Source organism: Physeter macrocephalus, chromosome 14 (genome assembly GCF_002837175.3).
Source record: "Physeter macrocephalus isolate SW-GA chromosome 14, ASM283717v5, whole genome shotgun sequence".
Lineage (NCBI taxonomy): Eukaryota > Metazoa > Chordata > Mammalia > Artiodactyla > Physeteridae > Physeter > Physeter macrocephalus.
In genome coordinates, this window is record NC_041227.1 from 74070753 (window position 1) to 74092874 (window position 22122).

Consider the following 22122-nt stretch of genomic DNA (forward strand, 5'->3'; position numbering starts at 1 on the left):
CACGTGGGATCTTCCCGGACCGGGGCGCGAACCCGCGTCCCCTGCATCGGCAGGCGGACTCTCAACCACTGCGCCACCAGGGAAGCCCTGGAGACATTTTTGATGGTCAGGACTGGGGCGGGGTGCTGCCAGCATCTAGTGGGTAGAGGCCAGGGATGCTGCTAAACATCCTACAATGTACAGGACAGCCCCACAACAAAGAATTATTAGCCCAGAATGTCACTAGTGCCGAGCCTGGAGACTCCTGCTCTAATCCCTGTAGCAGCCTCCTCGAGGGTGTGAGGACTCAGGCTTCCAGGCAGTGGATGCAGATAAAAGTCCCTGCCTTCATGGTGTTTGCAGTCACTGAGAAAGGCAGCACACAAGATAAATGATTCGTGAACTGTGTATGAGTTAGGTAGCAATGAGTGTTTATCAGGGAATGGGTGTGTAAAGCGCCAGGAGAGGTTGTTTTGAGGTTTGAGCTTGGGTGGCCTGGTCACCAGGAAGGGCTGGGGACAGATCAGGAGGGAGGGGCAGGTCGTGCAGGGCTTTTCCATCCCTTGAGGGACTTCGACTTTTCTTCTGAAAGGAGGAACCCTGGGAAGATTTGGGCAGAGGAGTGACGTAATCTGATTTGGGGGTTAAGAGTATCCCACTGGCTGCTGAGGTCGGGAGACCAGCTAGAAGGTAATCGCAGTGATCACCGTTTGACAAGTACTGTTGGAAGCATGGCCCAAATTGATTTTCTTCTTTCTCTCCTGAATCGTCAGGTTTGGGTTATTAATATAAGCTAACCACAGGTGTTTCCTAATAGTTGCTACCTGGGAAGTCCAAGGGAATCTGAGTACATCCATGTGAGAGAACTGTGTAACAGTTAATAAAGAGTTTTACGAAGTTTTAGAGACATAAGAAATACTTATGGCCTAATACATGGAAACAGGAAAATTTTTCAGTATGATTGTCAGCTACACCTAAACATACATGCCTAGGAGACTAGACGGGAAGGAATATGTTACAATATACAATATACGTCATGTGCTTTCTTTTCCTCTTGGTGGTTGGATTATGGATTATTTAATTTTCTTCAGACATTTTGTTTTCAGTTTTTTTTTAAGTCAGGCTACATAGGTTTCATTTTAGGAATATTTTGAGCCACAGCTGGTCTTTGACCTAAGCGTCCAGCATCCCTCACTCCTGCTGAGAAGCGCTGGTCCCTCTCTGCCACTTGATCCCTTTGGTCCACAGTTTCTTTGCATAGAGAGAGCTCTCTACCCTTCACCCCAAATTTGGAGAGAATAATCAATGCCAGCCTTTAGGTCAGACAGCAACATAACCGTATATACACCGTGATCATGTTGTTTTATTTAGGTTGTAGGAAAAAAATAATTTTTAAACTCCCTTTTTTTGGGAGGTGGTGAGTGGCTAGCAGATGAACCTTATATGCGCAACGCTCCTTTTACAACAGGCACCATGCGGGCTGTGCGGAGGCACCTGTTTCCCCAGCACTCGGCCCCGGGCCGGGGCGTCGTCTGGGAGTGGCTGAGTGACGACGGCTCCTGGACGGCCTACGAAGCCAGCGTCTGCGACTACCTGGAGCAGCAGGTGGCCAGGGGCACCCAGCTCGTGGACTTGGCTCCCCTGGGGTACAACTACACTGTCAACTACGCCGCCCACACGCAGACCAACAAGACTTCCAGCTTCTGCCGGAGCGTGCGGCGCCGGGCAGGGCCCCCGTACCCAGTGACCACTGTCATCGCTCCGCCGGGCCACACGGGGGTGGCCTGCTCTTGCCATCAGTGCCTCGGCGGCGGCACAGCCGGCCCCGTGTCAGGCCGCTACCGCCACTCCATGACCAACCTTCCCGCCTACCCAGTCCCCCAGCCACCCCACAGGACCACCGTTGTTTTGGGGGCCCACCAGGCCTTTTCTCCGTACAACAAGCCCTCACTCTCTGGGGCCAGGTCTGCGCCCAGGCTGAGTACCGCCAACCTCTGGGCTGGGGCGCTGCCCTCCCTGGGGAACCAGCCCCTCTACCGCTCCAGCCTCTCCCACCTGGGACCTCAGCACCAGCCCCCAGGACTGTCCGCTGCCGGCGCAGCCAGGTATCTTGTGTTACGCGGACGGTCGTTTTGTCCACCCGCATGCCTTGTCAGCGGGCTTGGGTTTCTGCTCTTCTTTAGCTGGGAAGACTCCCCCGAAATGCCTGCAGACTCGGCACCTGCCTCCTCGGCTGTCCCTGCTACGTCATCCCCTTTGCACGTGTCACGTGGTGCCGAGGTGCCACAGCCTTGTGTCCCGGGGAGCCTACCTGACTTCTGGCACTTGAGTGCTGGTAGTTGCCACATGGGTTCAAACCAGTGATCCTTTCATTGACTCAGGAGAATCGGGCTCTCTGAGCAGTTAAAGATTTTTTTTGGCTGTGCCTGTGTGCCACGTAGCTGGGGCCGGGTACCTGAGGACATTTCTCTGACTCCGTCTATGTGCCCGGCCCTGAAGTCACAGACATGGAAGGTTCAGCCCTCTCCCTAAGCCTACGGTCTCATCCAGGGAAGGCTGTGAGCCCAGTTTTGGTGCTTAAAAGTTGGCTGAGGAGAGAGCAAAGTGCTGAGCGTGTTGGGGGTGGCAGCAGGTGACATAGGGCAGCTGCTGTGCTGTTACAGTCCATGTCTCATAGGGCACCCTGAGAAAGATGATGAAATGGGCCCCATCCAGACCAGGTGGCACTTTAAAGTGGGGAAACCCCTGAGTGGCCAGTGGTGGGTGCATCTGGGATGCTCAGAGACCTGTCACTGACCAGGGGCCTCATCGTTGATGATTATTGAGGGTCTGGGCCCTGGAGAACATTTTGAGAGCTCAGAGTGTTAGCCGGGATGGGGGTGATTTCTGGGAGAGGGTGACCTGGGCGGGTGGTGACTGGATGTGTAGGCCTGTGGCCGCCCTGTTTCCCAGGGAGTCAGCCTCTTGGTGCCACGTCACTCAGCCAAGCCCGCCCACCGGCCTACCTGACCACGGGGAGGGCTGAAGCTTCCCAATGTGGCCAAGACGTCCTTGGCAGCTTCTCAGGCCTCTAGTATTTCTTCTGTTTAGGTTTCAGAGGACCCTTCCAGCTTCGATAAGACAGTGACAGCTGTCACTCACCAAGCACATGTTATAGCCGGGCCCTGTTCAGCAGGCTGTGTGGGTGATTTCGTGAATCCTCCCAATGGCCGGATGGTAGGGGGTGTCCCCAGCTTACAGGGGAGAACATTGAGGCTGACGAGGTTGGCAGCACAGCCGGGAAGGGGCAGAGCTGGGATCAAACCCAGGCCCCTGTGGGGCATGTGGAGTTTTGTGGTTTTTTTCAAAAAAAATTTTTTTAAATAATTATTCTTTTGTATTTTGGCCACGCTGCGTGGCATGTGGGATGGTTCCCCAGCCAGGGATCAAACCCAGGCCTCCACGGTGAAAGCTCTAAATCCTGACCGCTAGGCCACCAGGGAACTCCCCACATGGAGTGCTTGAAGCTGTCTAAAAGGCAGAGTGAGAGGAAGGCAGAGGGCGTCCTGAGGGGTGCGTGCAGAAGCCGCCAGTACACAGAGGAGGGGATGGGCCCCCTGGGTCCGGGTGTCTTCCTGCGTGTCCTCCAGGAGTTGGGGCACGTGGATCTGAGATCTCTCTGCGAATTGGGAGCACAGGGAGGTATGGCCTGGGCCCTCTCTGTGGGCTTGCACAGAGACATAAGCAAGCTGGGCTCCGTGCCAACCCAGTCCCTCCCAGTGCTCTGTGAGGCCCCTTCCAGTATGTGAGTCAGTCTCTTTTAGAGAAAAACATGTCACGTTTGCCAGCCCAGAAGGGTTATCAGCAAGGCTGGAGCTGCTTTTATGACTAGGTCGGCTTTGCCTAGCCTCCTGGGGCTTATGTTCTTACAAATTAACTGTGGCAAGTTTCTAGATGGTTCTAGAGCTGGGATTCTGGGATTGAGCCAGGCGACTTCGTGGGCTTTGTTGCCTTCTTCTGGTATGGGGCGCCCATCAGTCTCCCCTGATATTTCTCTGGGGTCTCCCCTCCCCAGCCTGAGGGCCCAAGAGGCTAATGAGGTGGGTCCCGCCAGTACCGTCCAGGCCAATTACAGAATGGGAGGCTGCCGGGCCAGACGGCCTTACCTTTGCTGCTGGGTCGTGCATGTTGCTGCTTACCCTGCTGCCCTGCGTCGTAAACCAGAAGGGAGCCGGGCTGGCAGGCTCTGGCAGGCTCTGGCAGGCGCAACAGCCTCAGAGGGGCCTGCTGCCTGGAGGGGGCGTTCACCTTGACCTCCTGCAGCACTTCAGGAGCTGGGAGGGGTGACATTCACTCGCAGGGGCCGGTGTTTTCCTGTGTAATTTGTAGTGTGGTTCTCTGCAGTTAACCCTTCTCTAATGGCTGTAGTAGAGCCAGAGGGGGTTTAATAAATCCCTGACCTCTTAACCCAGCAGGGCCAGAAGGATTTGAAAACACCTGGCACTTAGCCTTCTAGCGGCTGTGGTATAGTTCTCAAAGCCAGGTGAGTGTCAGTAGCATCAGGTGAAGGTTACCGCGTGTGTGGAGGAGAAAGTGTTTACTGGTAGCTGCTGGGAAGGACATGTGAGTCAGTGAAATCAAAATTTGTGGAACCCGTGTGGTTTTGTTTTTTTTTTTTTTTTTTTTTTTTTTGTAACCCACATAGTTTCAAATCACTTCTTGCTCAATCTGGGTAAAACCTTGGCTGACTGATTTGCCTGGTGCCCCAGGGGCCTTTCTGAGTAGGCAGTAATCCATCAAGAAGATACATGATTTGTCACTGAGCCGCTGGGTTTAAGTAAATTTCCTAGTAGCTGAAGTTTATCCCTTTAAGCACCAAAACTTGTGTTTCAGTGATGTTGGATGGAAAACTTGCCAAAATGTGTCATGCACACATTCTTTAATAGAGGGTGCGCCAGCTGGTTTAGCATTCTGATGACTTGGGGTGGTGATTAGGACCAGCGCTCTATTGCAGCTTTGGTGTGGCTAGGCCTTGGGGTGCTTTGTCCCTGCACTAACCCGGCCTAGGAAAACGGCTCTCAGTTTGCTTTCGTCAGCTCTGTTCTTGCTGCTGCTGTTCTCCCAGCCTCTGAAAGCACCCCGCTCCCTCCCAGTATTGGCCAGGCTCTTCAGACTTGTGGGATTGGGGTCCTGGGTTCCAGTGGGTCCTTGCCCCTGACTCGCTGTAGGCCCTCGGCTCCACTCTGTTTTCTTTCTGCGTCTCTCTTTTCCTCTCTGAAGGTTACAGAATTGGGCGGGTCAGTTTCTGAAGTTTCCTTTTGCTCTGACAGGGCTGTGGTTTTCAGGATTTGGTGAGGGCGCTGCAGCTGTCCGGGAGCCGCCTGGCTCCGCAGAGACCTGGGAAACCGTGGTCATTTGGATTGTGCTGCAGATTGAGCCTGGCAGACACCCTGGGGGCCTTTGGGAATTATTCGCATCTTACGGAGAGAGAAAGTAAAGCTCGAAAGGGGACTTGCCATGCACCAAGGCACCCAGCTTTTAAGCGCTGCGGGGGCTGGAAGGGGGTCGCCAGGCTCCACGTCGTCTGCTTCCTGTACTGCGCATGCTCCCACGAGGTTCCCCGGTGGGTGGCAGCCCGCGGGGAGCTGGAGGAAGGCTTTGTGTGCCTCACTGTCCAGCCTTCTAGCTCTGCCCCCTGTTTGGGACTGTCCAATCCTGTCTGCGGAGAAGACTAGAAATCTTCCTGTCTTGTGTTCCCAGCTCCACTTGGAAGCTCCTGGAGATGGTCCCAGACAGGCAAGGCAGGGAGGGCCTAGTAGGTAGAGCCAGGAACCCCGCAGGCGGGAGGGGTGCATGAGGCAGGTGGGAGGGAACTCTCGGAACGGCACTTCATGGGCATATGGTACCCCTACATCGGGGAACGTTCTGCCAGTCTGAGCCCTTTAGAGGACGGTGCAGGGAGATCAGCGACCTCTGAGGTTCTGTCCTCCCCGAGAGTCCCCATCTTGGGACCCACTGGATCCTTTTACTGCTCTGTTCCTTCTGATCACAGCAGAGAAATGTATGGGGGAGGAGCTGCGGAAAGTCACAGGGGAAGTGACAACATCCTGAGACCCCTAAGCAGATTGAATTTAGTCGTGGTTCCTGGTCCCAGTTCCAGGGTGACCTGCTCATTGGAAGCCTTACTGCCTATCTGCTTTCTGCTCTAGAACCTAGGCCTTCTCCCTCAGATACGTGCCTCTCAGCAGCAAGGGAGGATCCGCTTCTCAGACCCCTGCTGGGCCAGTGAGGCCCAGCCCACTGAGTAGCCCAGTGCAGTGGCAGAGCCAGACTTCGGCTTTCCAGCTTCCTGGTTATGGGCTCAAGCTTAGTGCTCCCGGTCGGGTTGGCTTGGGAGACGAAGGATGCCTCCAAGGGCTGTATCTTCGCAAATTCTTCACTTCTAGAACCTGAGAATTGAAGAAACAGGCTCAGGAAGGGGGTGGGGTGTGGCTTCAAATTAAACAGAGTTTAGCGGGGCCAAAACCTTAGCCCTAGTGTCCTGCACACCTAACACCTCCCCCCGCCCCCGCATTATCAGAGCGCCCCGATCCAGTTCCATTGTCCTCTTGGGGCTGAGGGTGGATAAGGGTGGCAGGAAGCATGGCCGCACAAGTTACTCTGTTTGGGGAGAGTAGTCCAGAAATGAAAACCAGTACCAGCCGGTGTGAAATTTTCTGCTTTGGATCAGAACCAGCAGCTCCCTATTGTGTCCACCAGTGGGACCCGTGACCCCAGGCCGGCAGTAGGGAAGGATCTGGGCAGCTTCCAGAAGCATTTGCCGTAACCAGGTGGTTGCTGGTTTGCCGACTGTTGTAAGGGTGGCACAGCAGACTGGAGGCGTCCATCGTTTCCTGAGCACCTTCCCAGCTCCTGGATCCAGGCTGGGCCCGGCGGAACAGAGAGGAACATGCCCAGGGCCTGTCCTTGGGAAGCTCCAGTGGAGGGACTGCGTGGAAGGGTTTCAAAACCCTTCCCATTGCGTCACCTTGAACATGGGCAGTGCTGGATTGGAGGACGCAGTCACCGGGAGGGGGAGGAGGTAGCAGGCATGTCGGGCCATCTACGCCAACTGTCCCCAGGGCAGGGCTCCCTGAAACCATAATGGCATGGATTTATTACCGTTTAAAAATATAACGGCTTAAAACCAAGTGAGAGACCTGGAATTAGTCACTGTGGGAAGCAAGGCCTTCATTGAAAAAAAAATTCCCTGTATTTTGAACTAATTTGGGATTTACAGAAAAGTCACAGAAAGAGTGCAGAGTTTCCCCACGCCCCTTACTTGACTTCTCGCGTTAACGTCTTTCGTAAACATGGTGCGGTTCTCAGAACCAGAGAGAGGCTCACCACTGGTGCAGGACTGTTAGCTAAAGGCTTTTCGCACTTTCATCGGTTTTTCCTCTGCTGTTCTCTTTCTGTCCCACGATCCCACTTTGCATCCAGTTGTCATTTCTTCTCCTCCTCCTCCACCTGTTCCTCCTCTCGTGGGTAAAACAGTTCCTCAGTCTTTCTTCATCTTCCATAACCTTGACCCATTGGAAGAGTTACTTTTGTCGAATGGCCCTTAATTTGGGTTCGTCAGACATTTTCTCTTGATTGGACGGAGGTTATGCCCTTTTGGCGGGAACCACAAAAGGGGTGTTAGTTCCTTCTCGGAGCGTCTTCTCTTGGGGTTCCTGATGTTGGTTGGTCCTATTACTGGTGGTATTGGTCTGGACCACTCTGAGTGGTTTCTGCTGGACTTCCGCTCTGCAGGGAACCACAGAGCCCCCCTTTTGATGAAGCTGGTGAGTTCATAATTCTTTCACGTTTGTCTTCAGAGTCTCCGATTGTCCAGGAGAACGTTTTTTGACAGCCAAAGCTTCGTTCTCGATACCTTGTAAAAAGATGAGGCTCACCCCCAGCAGTGTTCTTTCGTGTCGCTGCCCCGTCCCTTCCCCTCCCCAAGGCCCGACTTGGAGATTGACTTTTGTCGCTTGATTTTCCCAAGGGAAGTGATGGCGGGCCGGCCTCTGGCTTAACATCTGAAGTATTCAGATTCTCTTTCTTGGTTAGTTTGGGTCTGAGAGTAGTGAACATCAGATCGCTTTGCTCCTCCTTCCAGATACTCCTCATCGGGATCTTTTCCAGAAGCCCTCACCGCGCAGAGGCAGCTGCGGGAAGTGAAACCACTAGGGGCCTCGGCAGCACCCGTGTCCTCCTCACTCGGTGTTTCTCCGGCTCCCGTTTCCGCTAAGTCGGCTGCGCACATTAAGCTCTGCCCTCTCTTCTCCCCAAGTGCCTCCCTGCCCGGCGGTCCAGTGAGCAGCCCCAGGAGCGCCCCCGCCACGGTGCCCATACGGATGCCGAAGCCCAGCAGGGTCCAGCAAGCTCTCGCAGGTAGGCAGGCTGCTCCCCGGTCCAGGTTCCAGAGCAGACTGTGTCCGGCAGGGCCAGGACTTGGGGGCAGGGGAGAATGCGTGGGGTAGGGGGAGGAGATTGTGGGGCAGAGGTCTTGTTACCCTGTGTGTTCTCATGGAAACCCAGAGAGGCTCCGTGGGGGGCAGCGCCTTTTTTCAGTGGTGGTGTATCCCCCAGCGGGTGAGCCTGGGTGCCTGTTCGTTTGTCTCGGTGTTGGGGCGGGCGGAGGGGTCATGCCTGATGACGGTGGGTGCCCTGGTGTGGCCTTTCCCCATCTTTTACGTTTTCACATCACCTTGAATCATGGTTCAGGAGTCACTTTTCTGTCCCGAAATGCTTTAGGCATTTCCCTAAAGGGGCCCCCTGGGGAACTCATAGAACTATTTTGGCTGGAGTTAACATTTTGAGTAAGTGCTTTTGTGTCTCACTAGATCTTTTGTTAACCTTACACCTTTGAACTGTTTTTTTTTTTTTTTTAATTAATTAATTAATTAATTAATTTTGGCTGCGTTGGGTCTTCGTTGCCGCGCGCGGGCTTTCTCCAGATGTGGCGAGCGGGGGCTACTCTTCGTTGCGGTGTGCGGGCTTCTCACTGCGGTGGCTTCTCTTGTTGCGGGGCACGGGCTCTAGGTGCAGGCTTCAGTAGTTGTGGCTCGCGGGCTCTAGAGCACAGGCTCAGTAGTTGTGGCACACGGGCTTAGTTGCTCCGTGGCATGTGGGATCTTCCCGGACCAGGGCTCGAACCCGTGTCCCCTGCATTGGCAGGCGGATTCTTAACCACTGTGCCACTCGGGAAGCCCCAAACTATTTTTAAAATTCCTCTTGCGGGTATTAGGAAGCCACTGAAAGTTATTTTTTAACTTACGGGAAATGTAAAATCGTACATGAAGATACACTGAGGAGTCTGGTGAACCTCCATCATTTAAAGATGGAGGCAGAGGAGTGAGCTAACCAGACTGTGTGTTGGGTGAGTCACTGTGGTAGCACAGGGGGGATTGGAGGGGACCAGGCCTAGAGGCAGGGAGACACTGCGGACCTGGACTTCATGCCTCAGTGGGCCAGCCACTGACGAGGGCCGTGGCAGTAGATGGAGGTAAGGGCTTCTGACTTGGTGGTTGGATTGGTTGTGAGAGGGAAGGAATGGAATGAGGCCTGGTGTACAGCTGCCGACAGAGATGATAAATCATCATAATCAAGGAGGAAGGACTAGGGGTTTTGCATGTGTGGTAACTCATTTCATCCCAATAGCAGCTCTGTGGGGGAGGAACTTTGAGTCCCATTTTATGTTTAAGGAAACTGAGGCTCAGAGGGCTCCGGAAACCTCCCAGGGCCACAGCCAGCCCTTGGCAGAGCTGGGACTCAGTCCCAGGCACCTTGGCCTCAGAGTCTGGGCGCTTCGCTGTGAGGCGACGGGGCGATGGGTGGGGTGGTGGCTGTGGCTGTCGACAGGCAGAGCTGTCCCAGAGGCAGGGAGGTTGGGACGAGCCGTTCAGAAGAGCAGCATGGGGTGGAGTGGGGCGGCCTTTGCCCCCCCGGGAGTGAGCTAACGGAGACCCGGTTGGATGCCGGGAGGAAGAGCCCTTGAAGGACGTGGAAGGACCAGTCAGAGAGGCGGTGAGGACGGGAGAGTGGGGCCGGGGAAGCCCCAGGAGGGGAGGCCTTCAGTCTCTCAGCTGCTCAGCCATCAGCCCTTTGCTGGGGCAGAGAGAACAGTGAGCAAAAATGTGGTGACTAGAAAGTCCCTGTCCAGTTTAGGTCTTCTCGTGGCATCCAGTGCCACAGTTGATTCAGGCCTGTGTGTGCGTGCATGTGTGTGTGGTGCTGGTCTTGTTGGAGAGAGGTTGTGGGGGAAAGGGCCCAACCTGCACGCGCCCAGCTCCATTCAGCTCTGCGGGCACTGAGGCTTTAATACCAACGCTGTGATCACCTCTGCACACAGCTCAGAAGTGGTCTGGGTGCTGAGGAGCTCTCGAGGCTGGACCCTCCGCAGGCCACATCCTCTGTGTCCCCTGCCGCCTGGGCTCTCACAGCGATCCTGGAGGCAGGCAGGTATTTTAATCTCCATTTCCTTGTCAGGGAAACAGACCCCAAAGGTTCAGGAACTGGGTCCCAGGGAGGAAAGAGTAGACGAGCCGGTGGCCAGACGCCACCCCGCCTGAACACGTGGCTCTGGCTCGTACCTGAAGCTGGGGCCGCTGTGTGGGGCACCAGGGAACCAGGGATCCTGCGCCCATCCCCAAGAAGCAGGGTCTGGAGAGACCTCCCAGCTGGGCTGCAGTTCTGGATTCGATTGTGGATTTGGGAACACGCTCACCTCATTGAGGTGAGCACCTGGGCACAGGGGTCTGCAGGTAGGTCTCCAGCCTGCGAATGTACTGCGGAAGGGCTGCGTGCCCCTCTCGCTGGTGGAGGATCCACCTCCGTGTCAGCCAGGCACCTCAGGTGATGGCTTTGCTGCCTGCGGCCCGGCCAGGGCTTCTCCTTCAGGTGGGTGGGGAGGAGTGGGCCTCCGAGGCTGGGGCCAGGCTCCCACCCTGCAAGGGAGGAGGAGTATCTGCATTTTACGCTACCAAGACCTGCCCAAGACCGGTCAGCCAGTGGGGAGTGGTACTGGCCTTGAGCCCAGCTTGGTACGGCCAGGGCCAGCAGAGGGTAGGCTTGGACCTGAGCCCTGGTCACTAGACGAAAGGCCAACGCTGGACATCAGAAAGGGGGTGTCTGCACATCTGCCCATGTGCAGGACCTGCCAGGGGCTCCGGCAGATCAAGACAAGAGCAGGAAGAGCCGTGGCTATCCGAGCCGTTACGGCGATTTGGGGAATTTGGAGGGGCTGTCCCTGAGCCCTTGCGATTGGGGAAGATGTGATGGCCCCTCTTGGTCCCCCCCCCCGACCCAGTCCTGTCCACTGGACGCCGCTTTTGTGAAGTGTTAGCTCTGGGGTGATTTTCACACTTTTTCACAAGAAGGCAGACCTGCAGGGCATGGGCTGCTTGTCTCTGGGCGTCTAAGTTAAGACTTCGCTGTCTGTGGCTTGAATTCGGAGGAGCAGGTCCTGCGTCGAAAAGGGCAGGAGCGTTGTTCACGCTGGCCTCTTGCGGGGCTGAAGTGGTGGCCTCAGGGATGTCTGCTCCCCGGCAGGCAGGGACCGGGCACCTCTTGGAGCAGAGTGAAGGAGACGGAGTAGGAGGGGGACGTGGCTGTTTCAGATGGGCGGCCAGGGAGGGGCTGCCGGTCAGGGAGGGGCTGCCGGTCAGGGAGGGGCAGCCAGTGAAGAGGGGTCTGCTTGATGGGCGGGAACTGGTGCATGTTGGGGCAAGTACAAAGCTCCAGGGTTCTCCCAAGGAATTGTTCTCTTTTTTTCCATCTGTCTGCCCCCTGTGCCTGCTTGTCGTTTGGCCCACCCGATGTTTAGTTCCAAGAGAACCCACAATGTGAGCCCAGGAACAACCTTGGGATGCTGGTGATATCGAATTACCTGCTGAGCGGGCACCCAGTGTCCAGCCTCGGTCTTCTGATGTGCACTTTGGTGTCTCCTGCGGAGTGACCACCGCACACCCTGTGCTGCCCAGGCTGCCGGCCTCTGCTTCTGTCCCTAACTGGGCGCATTTGCCCCATTGAGAGCCTTAGTTCTCTGGTGGAGGCCACAGTGGGGCCCAGTGGATCCCGAGGCCAGGTCTCTCCTCACCGCTCTGGATCGCCTCTGGAGTGGGCAGCAGGTCCACCTGGCTTGTCCGCTGTGCCCAGACCCCTTGCCAGATTCTGAGCACCTAGAAAGCCCCCCTAAGGGAGGTGCCCAAGGGGAAGCCCAGAGCTCCCTTCCCTGGGGGAGGAGGTGCTTTTGAGCCTGACTAGGGACGGGGAGGATTGGGTAGAGGGTGCTGGGGACAGCAGGGTGGCTGAGGGTGTGGCAGGAACGGGGACTCCAGCGGGAGGATGTGCTGTGTTCCAGGTCCTTGGGGAGCGTGGGTGAGGGTCCGGCTAGGATGTGTGCGGAGTGCCAGGCTGAGGAGTGAGGCATCCCTCCTGCAGGCATCAGGAAGGAGTGACAAGATTGGACAGTCCACTCAGCGCGGCTGCCTGCTGCGGCTCCCTCCCGCCGTAGGCTGCCTCTGTGCTCCCACCCAGGGCAAAGGGGACCAGAGAAGGAAGCCACGGCCTGGGACCTTAACTGCTCCAGAGGAGCGGTCACAGGGGCCATGGGGACGCCTCGGTGGGGGGGCAGGCCCGGGGCACATTCCCGCTTGCCGCCCCAGCGATGGCGATGGCGCTGAAGGCACCTAGGCGGGCCAGGTGCAAAACAGGCAGCGCCCCACTGGGGGCAAGGTGAGCAGGAGCCGAGGGGGCGCGGCCGAGGGGGCACAGAGGGAGGACCGTGAGCTCCCGCCCATCTGCGTTTCCATAGCTTGGCTGCGCCCTTCTGTGTCGCCCCTCTGCTCTCCTTCCTCATGCCTGGCACGGAGAGGCGCCCACCAGAACTGCTCAGGAGGCTTCCTGGGGTGGCGTTCTGTGCTGTGCCCTCCCGAAGCAACAGACTCGCCCCCTGCATGCTCCAGGCACGGGCCGATGGGTTGCCTGTACAGACCCTTTTGGAGCTTGGGGCCAGGGCTCCCACGAGCCAGGCATTTCACTGGTTCCCGACCCAGAGCTGAGCCCTGCCGGCCCGGGTAGGCCCTGGCAGCCTCGAGCAGCCAGATTCCCCGGGGAGATCGGCAGGTCCTGATGGCCGTTGACGGTGCTAGCTGGACACAGCCGGGGTTTGTGGAGGTCACGTGCTGAACGACTCCTTCTAACGTTTCTCCCCTCTCTGCATGTCTGATCTCGCACCCCGTGTAGGCATGACGAGTATTCTGATGTCAGCCATTGGACTCCCTGTGTGTCTTAGCTGCGCACCCCAGCCCGCCAGCCCTCCCGCCTCCTGTCTGGCCTCTAAAAGTCACAGCTCAGTTAAGAGATTGAGGAAAATGTCCATGAAAGGTAGTTCCTGCTCACAAATACTCTCTGGCCTCTGCTAAGCCTCCTCCGAGTCTTGCTGCCTCTGACTCTTCTGCACCGATCGCTCTTCTCTGACCATCACGGCCCTCCGCCGCTTCCTTCGAAGGGCCAGCCCGTGTGGGGCTACTTCAGAGGGGTCCCCCAATGACCACTGCCCTGGCCGTCACACGGCCAGGGAGGAAGGGGTTTCAGAACCGTTGGAAGGTGCTGTGAGTTTTAACAGAACTCAGGTGGAGGGGCCTGTGGGTAGTAAGTTCTAAACCTGCCATTTCTAAAGCCAGTGGTGGCTCTGCTTCCATCGTTGGGCCAGAGAAGTGTGACCGCTCCGGTGACCTTCAGGATGGTGTGAGGGGGCGCTGGCTCTGCCTCCGCCGGTCCTGGGTTTCCAGCGCTCACGGGCTTTGTGAGCTCGCACAAGCGTCCCGTTCATGAGCGGAGCACCTCCTACACGGCAGGTTGGTTGTGGGAGGAATAGGAAGTAAATACGCGCTCTCGGGAAGCGCCTGGCACGTAGTACTAATAGTACTACGGTGGTTGCTCTGATCCTATTCACTGCCTGTCTAACCGCCCCCCCGCCCCCACGCCCAACAGGGGAGGAGGGAGGCCAGGGAGGGGCGGGGCTCACCCTGCCCAGCCCCACCCCACCCCTAGCAGTCGCTCCTGCCCTGCTGCCCCTTCTTACTCTGCCTCAGAGGCCGGCAGCTTCCTGAGGCACTCGGGTTTGCCCCGGGAAAACAAGGCTCTCAGCAGACGCTCTGGCCTTCCTGGGCTCGGATGTCCCTTTCGTTGGGTAGGCGGTCACCTGACTGGCCCCCTTTGAGAAAAGTGGCTCCTGGAGAGTTACCTCCAGTTCTGAAAGGCTGCCTGGGCACGGGCAGGCAGGAGAGGAAGGGGTGCTGAGCCAGGCCTCACCGGAGGGATCCCAGGGTCCAGCTGGAGGCTGGCCTGTCCCTAGTCGACGTGGCCTTCTAGACCAGGCTTTTCTAGAAGACCTCCCCCCTCAATCTGAATAGAGTCCCAGCCAGCAGGAGGCCACCCGGTGCCAGTGCGGACTGTGCTTTTGCCTGGCTTTCTCCCCAGTGACCAGAGTCAGGGTCCTAGAAGTCTGTGTGTATGGGGCTGCGTGTGCGTGTGTATGGGGCTGCGTGTGCGTGTGTATGGGGTGCGTGGTCTTCCTCTGCCTCTAGCTGTTTTTCAGGTCATAGCAGCTAATGCCTTTACAGTGATCACGGCTTTGGTTGGTATTAGGTCCACTTTTTAGATGAGAGAACTGAGACTCAGAGGTGACTTGATTTGGTCCCAGCCCAAGAGCCAGAATCCAACCTGACATCACCAGGTCCCCGCCCCTCTGCTCCCCTCATAACTGTCACCTGGCCTTCTCTGGTCTAGAGGGAGCTCAGGCTTGTAAGTCTTTGCAGCCCCAGGCTGATGGCCGTGAGCTTGGGTTCACACCAGAGCCCCTCTGGTCTCGGGGTCTAGGGCCAGGAGCTCCCCCTGACCTGAGACAGGATGACAAGCCCTGCCGGGGTCACTCTCCCCAGGCCACGCTGGTCTCCCTGGTCCCTCCCCTCGCCTCCGCTTTGCCGTCCCTCTGTGATTCTGCTGCTGCCTCTGCCTGGAGAACCCCTGCCATGCCGGTTCTCTCTCTAGCTGGGGGCGTTTCTTCTCCTTGGGGTGGGGCCTGTTTGGTGCAGGGCTTCCCCTCTGGGCGTTCTGCACAGGTGCACACAGAGGAGTGGGAGGTTTCAAGAGGAGGGGGCGGGGACAGAACTGTGGGCAGCTTAGGCATCGAGGAGGCGTGTCACTGACACCCCACAGTCCAGGGACAAGCCCAAGAAGACTGGTTTGCTGTGGCCGCGTGGCCGTCATCTGCAGTTGGTGTGCACACAGATGCCCCCATGGCGTAGGCACGCACTACACACTTGACTCAGAAAACTTACTTCTCTTACCGAGACTTTCTTATAAGAATGGTGAAAGCTGAGTAAAATAACACAGCCAGAATGTGCTCCAGAGTATCTGTTTTAGAAGCTGCCGTTTGACTCTTCCGCATGTCCTCTGAAGCCTGGGACAGGTTTCCTGAGTGAAGGCGTGCAGGGCCATGGCCGAGGCCCCGTCGTGGCTCCTGAGGGCTGTGGCCAGCTGCTGTCTGTGCCCCTCTTCCGTCTCCTCCAGGGCTCCTGGGGCTGGGCCCCCAGCGGGTGGGCCCGGAAGGGCTCAGCCAGCAGAGCTCTGGAGCATTCTGCGCCTGGCCCAAGTCTCTCCTCTCCTGCACGCTAACCTTCCCATCTGAGCCGCCCTAACATCCCTCCCAGCAACTTGGACCGCTCCCTGTCGTCCTTTCTCTCTCGTTCCAGCATCTCCAGTTCATTCTCCTCGGGACACCACTTATGTTCTTCTCTCTTCTAGGAGGGCCTCCAAAGCCAGAGCCAGAGCAGGTGATAAAAAACTACACAGAAGAGCTGAAGACGGCCCTGGATGAGGTGTGTGTCATGGGAACCCCACTGCTTTTGGTTTTGTTTGGAAACGAGGGGTGGCTTAGACGAGGACACCAGCCTGTCCCCTGCTGGAAGGTGCTTCCTGAGGAGCCTCTGGCCCCGTCCAGAGAGCCGTCCTGCCCCCCTGGCTGTTGGGAGGGCCGGTCGGGGTTCCTGTGGTTAACCCAGCCTGCCAGACCCCCATCATGGCTGCACCTGGACCTCCCTCTGCTGAGCCTCGCTTCGGGGCTATGGCACCACTTTTCTCCGATTTGAAGAGAGAGTCCTGGAGAATCTGGAGGGGTGGGGTCAAAGTCATTCGTGCCGGTCCAGAGCCGAGGACTCTCTTGCCTCTTTCTCCTGCAAACTGAGTGCATAGGAAGCATCTGGTTGGCAAAGGTTTGGACAGAAACCTGAAAGTCATCCTCACGTCGGCCCCTCCCTCCAGCCTGCTCTGCCCTCCCCCTTCACAGTTGTCTGTCTGTCTGTCTCTGCCCTTGTACTCACCCAGCACAGCTGGGCTGCTTTGCCCCCCGCCACCCCCCCCCAAGCTGCCGTCTACACAGCCAACACGTGGCCATGATGATTTAGTACCCGCTGCTCACAGCCCCTCAGCTGGGCCCCCGACGTGTAAGACGAAGCCCCAACCCCGAACGTGGCCGTCAGGGCCTCCCGGGATCTGGTCCTCCCGCCTCCTCTTCTTGTGCGTCTGACAAGTTCCCTTTCCCTTGTAAAGCCCAGCGCTGAGGGCCTCTCCCGTACTTACCCCTCTGCCTGGCTGTTCGGCCGCCGTCTCCACCTGTGCTTCAGTTGTTACACCGGACCCCGTGCTTGGTGCCGCCTGCCGTCCCCTCTGCTGTGGTGACGGTGAGCCCTCTGTGCTCCCAGCCTCCAGAACAAACAGCTGTCAGATTGAGTTAGACTGAGGTCAGGCACTTCAGCAGATGAAGGCCGGTCCTACGGGACTTGCCCCCTGTGGCACAGGGGCCGTGGGTGAGCGTTCCCCGGGTTGGGTCTCCCTCCAGGACTGCATCATCTGTATGGAGAAGCTGTCCGTGGCGTCCGGCTACAGCGACGCGACCGACAGCAAGACCTTCGGGCCGGTGGCTGTGGGCCGCTTGGCCAAGTGCAGCCACTCCTTCCACCTGCTCTGCCTGCTGGCCATGTACTGCAACGGGAACAAGGTACCCATGGCCCGCCGGGACCAGGGGTGGGGGTCGGGGTCTCCTGCCCGCAGCCCGTCCCTGTCGTGTTGCACTTAAGCAGGTGACTGGGGCTGCCGTGTGAGGGGCCCAGGGCCCGCTCGGAGGCAGCCTTGAGATGTCTGCAGCCCTGGCCCTGCAGCACGATGGGACTGGGGGTGGCAGGCGATGCCTGGCTGCCCTGCCTTTGTTGTAGTTTAGCCGGAGTGGACAGGTCAGGGGGACGGAGAGAACGAAGGCCCGTGGTGGGCCTTGGGGCCTGGCCTTTGCGCAGTGTCCCCGTGCCATCGTGTACCAGCCAAGGTGCCAGCTCATCAGTCCATCGTTCATAGGGTTTTCTGTTTCATCTTAAACATGACTCGGCTGTGCAGGCTTTTGCTCATAAACCTCATTTTCTTTTTTTAAATAATTTTATTTATTTATTTATTTATTTATTTGGCTGTGTTGGGTCTTCGTTTCTGTGCGAGGGCTTTCTCTAGTTGCGGCGAGCTGGGGCCACTCTTCATCGCGGTGCGTGGGCCTCTCACTGTCGCGGCCTCTCTTGTTGCGGAGCACAGGCTCCAGATGCGCAGGCTCAGTAGTTGTGGCGCACGGGCCTAGCTGCTCCGCGGCATGTGGGATCTTCCCAGACCAGGGCTCGAACCCGTGTCCCCTGCATTGGCAGGCAGATTCTCAACCACTGCGCCACCAGGGAAGCCCCAAACCTCATTTTCTTACCTGATGCCAGTCTCTGGGTACCTTGTCCCTTTAATGAAAATTGCATGAGTTTCTGGGGTAAAACTTATCTTTCCAAGAAAGCTTCTGGAATCAAGTTTCTTTGCGAGGAGGATGCCTGGGAGTTGGGCAATGCGCCTGGGACCCACTGTGTGACTCGGGGCCAAACCCGTGTCCCTGTGGGCCTCTTTCCCATCTAGCCAGCGGGGTGGCTGGCCTGGGTGCCCTCTCAGGGGCCCCGGCTCAGTCCACGGCATTCTGCCTTGTCCCAGGATGGAAGCTTGCAGTGTCCTTCCTGTAAAACCATCTATGGGGAGAAAACTGGAACCCAGCCCCGGGGGAAGATGGAGGTGTTCACGTTCCAGGTGTCCCTCCCCGGCCACGAGGACTGTGGGACAATCCTCATAGTCTACAACATTCCCCATGGCATTCAGGTAAGGGGCCCTGGCACAAGAGGAGCCTCCTCGGATCTTTCTGGAATCAGCCCTTCTCGGGTGCTGTCCTTCCTCTCCTGCCCCCTGCTAGCAGTCTGTGCACCCCGGGTCACTGTGAAGGGGCCTAGGCTGCCAAGTCAGGTTACCAGCAACCAGGAGGCACAGGTGCTGGGGGCTAGAGCCAGCTCCTAGGGTTGTGGAAGCAAAGAGGTGGCCCTAGCCCTTTCCTGAGCCAGGGAGGGCTTCCTGGAGGCAGAAGCGTCTTCACTGGACTTGTACGGGGCGGAAGGCCAGCAAGCGTCTAAGCAGGAGGAGCGCTTTTATTGGGCTGGCTGGCTGGCGAGCCCACAGGGGCAGAGCACGGGGCGGGGAGGGCTGGCTGGCCTGACTGCTCTTGAGGCACCCGCTCAGTGGCCTGATCCAGGCCTGCGTGGGGCGTGCGGGGACAGGAACCCAAGCTCAGTGGGGACCCAGATGGGAGCCCTGGCCCCTGAGGTCTCTGCCTTGGACCAGGGTGGGGGATCTCAGAGCCTGGGCAGGTTGGGAAGATACTCGGTAATTATGTGCTTCCCCTGGTTTCCCTCCGGTTCTCCGTGGCTCAAAGTGAAATTTAGAAACACTCCAGACAGCAGTAGAGCCACAGAGCGGGAGGGGACTTAGGAGTTGTACACGGCGTGTCACCGTGTGGCTGAGGGCAGAGCAAGGGCTGTGTGCAGTTCCAGCCGCCAGCCTCTGTCCAGCCTGCCGCCACTGTCTCGGGCCCCACTCCGGCCACTTCTAGAGCGAGAGTGGAGGGGCTGTGTGCCCGAGGGAGGGTGTCAGGCGGCGGGCCCTGCCATCCGGTCCAGAGAGCCCCGTGCCCAGAGGGCCGCCAGCGAAGCAGGCGCTTCCGTCCCAGCCTCTAAGGGCTCTTCGGGGAAGTGGAGGGAGTTAGAGTGTCTGACGCCAGGCTGAGCGGCCCGTGTTCAGGGAGGGTAGTCGTGGGTGGGCGCCATGTTCACGGTGGGTCTTCAGAGCGAGATGTGAGATGGCAGTTGATTTGGTCACTTGAGCGCAGCAGTACGAAGCGGTGAGGCTGGGCGCCCGTGTCCGAGCACCTCTGCAGCCAGAGGGCCCCTCGGCTCCCACTCCCGGCGTCTGTGTGCCTCCTGCAGGGCCCGGAACACCCCAACCCTGGAAAGCCGTTCACCGCCAGAGGGTTTCCCCGCCAGTGCTACCTTCCGGACAACGCCCAGGGCCGCAAGGTGAAGGCCCAGCCGACGCCCCTGGGAGTGGCCCCCACTTCCCCCCGGCTGGCAGCTCTGGGCCCAGCTGTCTGTGCAGTGGGAGGCGGTGGGGTGGGGAGAGCCCAGCTCGGTGGCCACACCAGATCTGCTTCCGCTCACCTTCTTACTGCGACAGGCGGAGGGGCACGAGGCCTGGAGGCCGGCTGGGGTGTGGACCACCCCTTCCTGGGGACCTGCTGTGCATTAGGCGTCCCAGGTGCCCGGGGTCCAGGGAGAGACGAGCTGACCTCACGGGTGCTCCCGTGGAGGACAGGATGGGGAGGCGCTGGGGCCGCTCTACCTGGGTGTTGCGGGGGCGGCCTGCAGAGCCACCTGTGCACTGAGACCTGAGTTGGGGCTTCCCAGCTCTCCGAAGGCCAGGGAAGAGCGTGCCAGGCAGCAGGCAGGCGGGAGAGCCGGTGTGGTGGCTTTGGGGTGGGGACAACTCTGAGGGTGTGAAGAGGCTTAGGGAGGTGAGGGAGTGTCGGGGTGGGTGTCTGCTCTCCAGGCCAGCCCCGGGAGCTGGGGTTTGTTCTAAGCGCTTGTTCACGGCCACCTTCTTCCCCCCTCCCCGCCGTCCCCTCCCCCTTGGGCAGGTCCTGGAGCTGCTGAAGGTGGCCTGGAAGAGGCGACTTATCTTCACAGTAGGGACGTCCAGCACCACGGGGGAGACCGACACGGTGGTGTGGAACGAGATTCACCACAAGACAGAGATGGACCGCAACGTGACAGGCCACGGCTACCCCGACCCCAACTACCTACAGAACGTGCTGGCCGAGCTGGCCGCCCAGGGGGTGACTGAGGACTGCCTGGAGCAGAAGTGACCTGGGGGCACAGGCGTGCTCCGCCCAGAGCCCAGGCTCCTCCTGCCCGCCTGCCCGCCCCCGTCCCCGTCCCCACCAGGCCCGGGTCTGCGTGGGAACTGGGCGAGCCTGGGAGTCATGCTTGTGAGAGCTTCGGATGCAGCTACCTCAGTGCGTGGGCCCCTCCGTCCTCGGTGGGCCGCGTTGGGCCCTCGGTGCTGGGGGCCCTGCAGGGGGTAAGGAGAGACTGCCTGCTGCGCCCCCAGCCAGGGGCAGGCCTGGGTCTAGGTCAGCTTCTCATACCTCAGATGTTCTGTTTGCAATAAATGCCCTATAGCCAAAGTCAGCGGGCCCTGGTGGGTTTGTCAGTGGAGAGGCTGCGTGTGTGCGTGTGTGTAAAATCTGATGCGTGAAGGCCAGCACACACGTCCTGCTGCGTCAGAACCGGAAGGGGCCTTATAGGCTGCCCATCCAACCCCCTAAATGAAGAAACCAAGGCTGCAGTGAGGCCGGGAGCCGGGCGCTGACCTGAGCCGCTCCCCGGGCCCCGCCCCAGTTCTTGCAGTGCGCAGTCGAGCAGCTCTGCCAGGGCCCCTCCCGTTTCCTTCCCCAGGGTTCCGGCTTTCTAAGCACTGCTCACATGGGGCCGGTGCTGCTGTCTTCATTCTACAGGTGAGGAAACTGAGGTTCAAGGGTACAGTGACGGCGGTAGAGCCGGGACTGGAATCCCGGACAGGATTGATCTGACCCCATCCTCAAAGTTCTCATCCTTCCCAACCTTCTTAGAAGGAGGATCCAATACTCGCAGGCTTGCTGTCTGCCTGGCGGGGGTGAGTGTGGCCTGGGGCTGAAGAGACACACACCCAATAACGAGTAACTTAACGGATGTGGGGGAGGGGGTTTGCGTTCACAAGCCCGTCTCCGTCATAAGAAAAGGACTGAAATTCTATGTTAGGTCGCCCTGGTACAAAGATGAATATATGTTAGAGCATTTTCTTGCATCTAGAAGTTCCTTTTCTTTTTTCTTTCTGATTTTAAAAGAAATTAAAGCATTTTTGTGGACCCCTAGCAGTATCGTGGGCCCTGGGCACTGTGCCCACTGCCTCGTGGAGAAGTTGGCTGGGGAGGGCAGGGAGGCCTCCATAGAGAAGCTGGACCCCAATCCTGTTTGGTTCCACGGTGAGACTCGCTCCACCGCTCACAGGGCACAGGAGTTGGGTGGGCACCCGAGTGCCGCCACCATGCTCGGCTCCCACCATTACAGCACAGTGAGAGTCAGAATCGGAGAAAATGCTCGCAAATCTTATGCCTGATAGGGGTCTCGTATCCAAAAAATATCAAGAACTCTTACAACTCAACAATAAAAAGACAGATCCCCAATTTTCAAAAAATGGGCAAAGGACTTGAATAGACATTTCTCTGAAAAAGATATACAGATGGCTGACAAGCACGTGGAAAATGCTCAACGTCATTAGGGAAACGCAAATCAAAACCACAAAGTGATACCACTTCATACCCATTAGGGTGGTTATTATTAAAAAAAAAAAGCAGGGAATAAATATTGGTGAGGATGTGGAGAAATTGGAACCCTCATCCACGGCCGGTGGGAATGTAAAATGTAGCCACTTTGGAAAACAGCTGGGCAGTGCCTCAAAAAGCAGTTACCATATGACTCCGCAATTAAAACTACCAGGTAAACATCCAAGAACTGAAAACATGTCCACGGTTACACTCATAATAGCCAAAAAGTGGGGGCAACCCAAATGTCCATCAGCTGATGCACGGATAAACAAAATGTGATGTATCCATGCAACGGAGTGCTATTCAGCCAGAAAAAAGAA

General features: G+C 57.8%; 1 protein-coding gene across 7 annotated transcripts in view; it reads left to right on the forward strand.

Annotated features, from left to right (window-relative positions):
- DTX2 (deltex E3 ubiquitin ligase 2) overlaps positions 1-21874 on the forward strand; it is a 36336-nt gene extending 14462 nt beyond the window's left edge. For 4 of the 7 annotated variants that reach the window (XM_007103970.3, XM_028498662.2, XM_055090258.1 and 1 more), the window contains 8 exons: positions 1448-2084; positions 8276-8376; positions 13231-13371; positions 15796-15869; positions 16889-17047; positions 18052-18213; positions 19368-19457; positions 20075-21874. In XM_007103970.3, the coding sequence (XP_007104032.1) occupies positions 1448-2084; positions 8276-8376; positions 13231-13371; positions 15796-15869; positions 16889-17047; positions 18052-18213; positions 19368-19457; positions 20075-20302 (1592 nt within the window). In that variant the 3' untranslated portion in view covers positions 20303-21874. The remainder of the gene's footprint in view (positions 1-1447; positions 2085-8275; positions 8377-13230; positions 13372-15795; positions 15870-16888; positions 17048-18051; positions 18214-19367; positions 19458-20074) is intronic. The other 3 variants (XM_007103971.3, XM_055090259.1, XM_007103969.3) reach the window with 2 other exon arrangements.
- Positions 21875-22122: the final 248 nt, after the last annotated feature.